General features: G+C 43.7%; 1 protein-coding gene across 1 annotated transcript in view; it reads left to right on the top strand.

Moving 5' to 3' along the window:
• T265_06651 (hypothetical protein) overlaps window positions 1–5821 on the top strand; it is a gene marked incomplete at both ends in the record, with an annotated part of 14110 nt that extends 8289 nt beyond the window's left edge. Inside the window, 3 exons of the mRNA XM_009171971.1 lie at window positions 1675–1855; window positions 2925–3123; window positions 5625–5821. Coding sequence (XP_009170235.1) covers window positions 1675–1855; window positions 2925–3123; window positions 5625–5768 — 524 coding nt within the window. The remainder of the gene's footprint in view (window positions 1–1674; window positions 1856–2924; window positions 3124–5624) is intronic.
• Window positions 5822–6096: the final 275 nt, after the last annotated feature.

Below are 6096 nucleotides of genomic sequence, written 5' to 3' on the forward strand. Positions count from 1 at the left end.
GGCGTGACATCAGTTTCTCTGTCTCGAGTTGAGTTTACAATGCGTACGTTTCAATGTGTACGTTATCCGTTCATTAGTGTACCCGCCTAGCCAAGTGTTCAGAAGGACCTTTTCATACTATTCTCTGTCAAGGGTCGAGTTTACAATGCGTACGTTTCAATGTGTACGTTATCCGTTCATTAGTGTACCCGCCTAGCCAAGTGTTCAGAAGGACCTTCTCCTTTCATACTAAGTTTCTGGTGTCTAATTTTGGATGCGCCACCCATGGCTAGAGCATGGTTGCTGTCAGCTCAAGAAGGCAGCCGATCAGTGATCCACGAGCTTCAGCCAGCAGTCAGAGGCCGTGCGAAATGTCTTTCCGCCAGCATACTCTGGCTTATACGCACAACCAAACAGGCGAACACGCCGCGCACTGTAGAAGCCAAGTGACGGAGCCACATCACATGGATTAAAAAGACAACCGAACCATTGACCCTGATTTCCCACACTATACAGTCGGCCTTTGTCTTCCATGTGAGAGTAACAGTTGCCAAAACAGCTGTGGTGAGCTTGTCTAGTCGATTTTCCCTCAGTAATACTACGTTTCCCTTCTAGGCTCCTGGTGCTCTACAGTTTTTCAGCTCTAGATGGGTCCAGTAACCTCCCACTAAATTGTGGATGATAACGGGTGTGTTCATAGTATGAGGATATTTGAGAAGTTCGATGGAGATTTGGTCCTGTAAGTAAATCCAATCTATCCTGAAAAGCCAAGTAGCACTGTACAGCTGTTTCATCCTTATTGGAAGTCATCTTCAGTGCGCATCTTACAAAACTCCAGGGAGTCCCAAAAAGGAATTTATCACCCGAGGAGTCAATCAACACATGTGACCATGTGAGGTGGATCCCGTGATTGGAGGGTGGGCCGCACTATATCCTGTTTCAGTGCGAGCTTATCATGCTGCTAATCATCCGCTCGTTTGCAGAATACTAGCCTGGATGTCCGGGTCCCAGACTCCCTGGAGTATCATGGGATATGACTGCTGATGACTCAGTAAGAACGGAACTGCTAAACAGTGTTTTTGGAGCCTTTCAGGACAGCTTGACCCCACTTACAGGACGATATCTCCATCAAAATCAAAGAGTATCTCATATTTTACGGATCAATTCTTGTTACTAAAAAGTGATGAGCTACTGAGCTTTGTTCCATTCGTGCTAGTCATTGCTAGTGGTACACATCTCCCACTGAAACCCGATTATTTGGAAGATGCGCGACTGATTTGCCTAGCATCTGTATCACCAGACAAGCTTATCTATTCATGGTGCATCCATTTTCAGTATTATTACTGTGATTCATTATCACTATCCACATGGTGCACCCACCAATGAGATCTGTGAATCGTAAGGTCTGCACCGCTGTTGACCGCCATTATGGGTGAAGATCTTAGCGAGCCTCTAGGCTTTCTAATTAGGCTGGAATCGGAAGCCCATTAGTAGAGAATGGTATTATCCTGGACAACAACGTTTTATCCTCCGTTTAACCGTCCCCCTATCTTAAAGCATCCGTCTCGGTATACAGGTCGCCTATAGTTAACAATAATTTATGAAATCCCAGGCTCTTTCATTAGGGTGCTACATGTACACAGAATAAGGAATAGTTCAATATCGTAACATGATCGCTTTTCCTTTTACCGTCAGTAATGCCTCTAGTGTACACTGAGAAATGTGATGTCTACAGCCTGGCTATTTCCTTTTGGGAATTTCTTGCACGCCGACGACCGTTTGAAGATCAAAGTCGTCCTACTTTTTGGAACCTGTTTAACCGACGGCCATCAGTACTTCGTGGTTGTCCGGAGGACTTATGGTCAATATGTGAAAGGTATTTTTTCACACCACATTTTGTTCTCTCTTATATTCATCATTTGAACTGTTCGTGCCCGACCTACGCACGAAATGGCACAAAAGTTTGAGTAGATGTTCCGGAGTTCTTTTGTATAATTACTGCGAATGTCCAGCTTTTTACACGTCCAGAATGAAAGTACGGAAAACTTCCCACTTTCGGTGAACAATCCTACACACCCAACACAACGGCTATTTCACTCTAGAATAATAATGGAACAGGGGTCGCTTCATCTAGTGCTTTATTCAAATCCGTCTGATTTACCTGACACTGTTTCTCGATGACGCGAAGCTCGTTGATTCAGCTTATAGTCATTGTGTCCTATTTTTCTATTAAATTCTGGTGCTGTCAACTATAATCATGTTTCTTAAGTTAGATATGTCTGTAGTTGTGGAATTCATGCCAAACTCTCCGATAGTAGAATGTTGGTCTTAATCAACGCGCTGATACATGCACTGTTTAATACTCTGTGAGAAAACCGCACACTTCAACTGAAACCAACATTATCAGGGTACTGAGGGCGACTAAGATAGTCCTTCAGTAATAAAAGAGGTCTTGACTTACGAGTGGCTTTCGTTAGTGACAGTTGTGGGTGAGGTGTAGGTTCCTTAATGACTACTCACAAGCATTGGCTTTCATAGATGTAACAATTCCAGAAGGCACAAAATAGGTATATCGGTCAGGTTGGTTAATCGAGCACCCGTTCACTATGAAGCCGGTAATTTATCTGCTGCGATAGAAATATGAGGAAAGCCTGTTTGAAGCATAATGTATATTTGTATATTTTTATCCATGTATATGGTATTCACACCAAGAAGTATTGAATGGGAAGTTAACATTCATCCTCGTTATACAATACACTTTTCATTGATATTACCAAAGATAAGTCTTCCTTGTGTTTTTGCAGTTCTTGCCTTTGACTTTTTGTCTATTAGCCCGATTCGCAGCTACCATCACACCAAAGTCCCTACTTGCCTTATTACGCCAAATGCTTTAGGCTGTTGTTTTGGTCCGTGCATTCACATGTCTCCCCCTCCTCCGTTTTCAGTGGTTGGGCCGAGGATCCGACATCACGTCCAACAATGATACAAATCGTTGAGTTCCTGGAATTTGTTCTTCAGAAGATATTGCTAAAGACAACAGGTACATTGGCCCCTCTCTCCCTACCGGTCTCGCTTCCTCCATGTACGAATGATTCCCCTCAAGATTCCTGGCCACCCGAATGTGATCCTTCCAACTTGCCTCTCGTAAGTCTGCAAATTATTTTCACATGATAGACTCGTAGCTAACGGTAGTGTTCTACTCTGAAGGTACTGGTCATGTATACCGGGTAATGGCAACCGTGTTGCCCTCTCAAACTAAACCGTTTCCCATATTCTGGATAAGAGCATATGCCATGGTTGAACTTCAATTCCTTCTATTGCTAGGTTGCCTTCTGCTTCAGTAAGATGCAAAAAGAGATTGTCGGCTGGTAAGCGGCATACGCTGTTGCAGATTATCCAATATCTCCAGCTGACGAATGTATGACTAATATCACCCATAATTGAGCCGACCCCACCAACTAGGACCGTTCTTCTAGCCCCGAAACTTTCATCGAAACATTATTGTACGGTTGATTCATGTAATATTTTCTTCATTCCACTGATGGTAAATCCGTGCACACTGAGCATATGTTCCTTTATCTCCTCTATGTCCTCTATGTCTGTATTTCCAAGACAAAATTATTTTATATTGTTGCCCTTGTCCACCATTCGCTTGATTTTTTCCGAAAAGATTGACGAGGAAAAATTATCGGGTTATAGTGCTTCTACTACTGTTCCTTCGAACCATCCATATCTGGGAATAACGCGGCCTACGAACTGGCTATGCTAGCGAGACTTGTACTCAGGGCAGTCTGGGTGTTGAGTTGATGGAAGCAATGCGTGGTCGCTACCTTAGAACGAATCGCCATTGTTCGCCACTTTTTTAACTGCCTTGTGGTGCTGAAGCGACGAACATGGGCTTGATATGACTACGCTATTGATGACAATTTCGATGTTCAGCGTGCACGTTTTTGAGCTTTCGATTTAGGCTATTCTGTAGAGTGCAAGTATAACCTTTGGAATGGGATAACAAATGCGCTAAACCCTCTACAATAGGCTTGAACACAAGGGCACCATCTAATTATTTCGTTTGATGGGACTAGTTGCTGCGTCAGTGTTTACTTGCCCCCAAGCGATGACAGCACAGTTGGCTAAAAATGTGCACCTGCTTCACTGATTGATGCAGTTCGTGAAAGAGGAGTGCAATCAGCACGGAGTGGGCGGAGGTGATGTAGAGTCATCCTCTTGATTTTCTCTGACTCTGAGGCTATCCGCTGTAGAGCCAGTTATGTGTTTCGTGTCCTTCTTGACTCGGTCACTCCCATCTCCGTTTTGGACAAAAATCACCTCTTTTTCGGTTGGGCCGTAACAGTCTTCAGGAGGTCGTCGAAAGAAAGAATAAGGGTACACCCGATCGTGTTGTATGAGGTTTCGAGGATGAGTGAGGAAACTATTTAGTGATCTGGGCACATACGAAGGTGGATAAACTATTGCTGATTTCGTCCGCTCTCCCACTGGAACGGATTTAATCTCTTACGATACTGTGTTTTGAATCTGTTAAGCGGATAAACAAACGTAATTGGCACTGATCAGCGACCGTCACAAAGTGTTGTGTGTCACGGATTCCACGCGCGTGTAACTGTCACTGGGTGCGTCCACTATCTTGCTCTTCTAGCAAACAGTCTTTCGTTTTAGTGAAGCTGACAAGTTAGGCGCAGTTCCCTCGTTTCCATCAACCTCATATTCTACGTGAACCCAAAGTAACCAGATCTCGATACACACACATTTGCATATCAACTGGACTTTCACGAGGGACTCAGCTGAATCACTCGTTTATGATACTCTTCAACCGAACGTGTTGTACAAGGGCCGCCTCATATTTCAGTTGGCACGATTTTCGAGATATCGCGGTGTATTTTCATAAGTTCCACAAGTTTGCTGGAAACTTTTCGACCGCCCATTAAGTAGGCACGGTCCCTGAGTTTCCGTCAACCATATGTTCTACTCGAACCCAAATTGCACGAAGTTAGTGAAATACGCCCATTTGCATACTAATTTGTTTTTGCGGGAAACTGACTTGGAACAGACGGGGAGATTCTTGGCTCAGAGTAACGATAATCCAGAACAGCAGATACCAGCCTAATTCTGGTCCCACATCAACCTTTCTTCTGCATAAAAGAAGGATGGATTGATAGGATTGGCCACACGAATTAAAATCAAGAAAGAAGTTGATTTCAGTTGTATAGCTTCTTCAGACTGGACCTGATGAAGGGATGTTTTCGTGAGATGACTGACCATGGCAGATAAAAATTGGGCGATTTTTCGGTTTTCCACACTGAAAAAAAAACTGAGTAGGCAACTCAGCAGGATATGAAGGATAGTACTGCGTAGCGTGTATGGGAAACTGATTGAGTGGTAGTTGTCCGTCTCATGTTGATTCCTTCGTCGTTGTATGGAGGTCTCTCGTCGCATCCTTGAAATACACATAGATATACGCTCCAGAGTGACTGAATGGTCTACAAACTAATTAACGTTCTGACTTCATTTTCTTGAACTTTTTAAAACAGAGTCATGCTATTTCATTTATGTCTTTGCGTGTGAGTCAAACTTTCGCACCATTATAAAAGTCTAGGTTTCCAATGTGCTACATTCTTTCCACCCTGTAGACTAGCCAACATGACTCATCGGAAGTTTGCAGACATGTTCAAGCATCTGAAAGAAAGGACACATCTTCGGACATTTCAGCCGATACGCAGCCGCAACGAGAACTGGACCCTTTGACTGTATCATGTGATTTTGAGACCGAATAAAACATCCATCTAAATTGGAGTTGAAACCTTTAACCTTGAAAACTCAAGCGATGCTCTGCTATTTTTTGGGACCGTCTCTCTTCTCAGGCATTCTTGTGGACTCGGTTGTCTTAGTGGCAAGTGCTCCTCCTCCAGAGCAACATATTGTGTCTCCTAGTACTATGCAGACTACGTGAAATTGACACCGCCAATCAATGCGTGAACGTAAAAAGGCAATAACGACTATACATCTGCACTACCTTGCCCATTTCTCTGAGTACTCACCAGAGCACAAGGGCGAAACTGGAAACACGACCCATACAACGTTCCATTACAACCTCCTCTTCCT

This window comes from Opisthorchis viverrini (genome assembly GCF_000715545.1).
Source record: "Opisthorchis viverrini unplaced genomic scaffold opera_v5_142, whole genome shotgun sequence".
NCBI lineage: Eukaryota > Metazoa > Platyhelminthes > Trematoda > Opisthorchiida > Opisthorchiidae > Opisthorchis > Opisthorchis viverrini.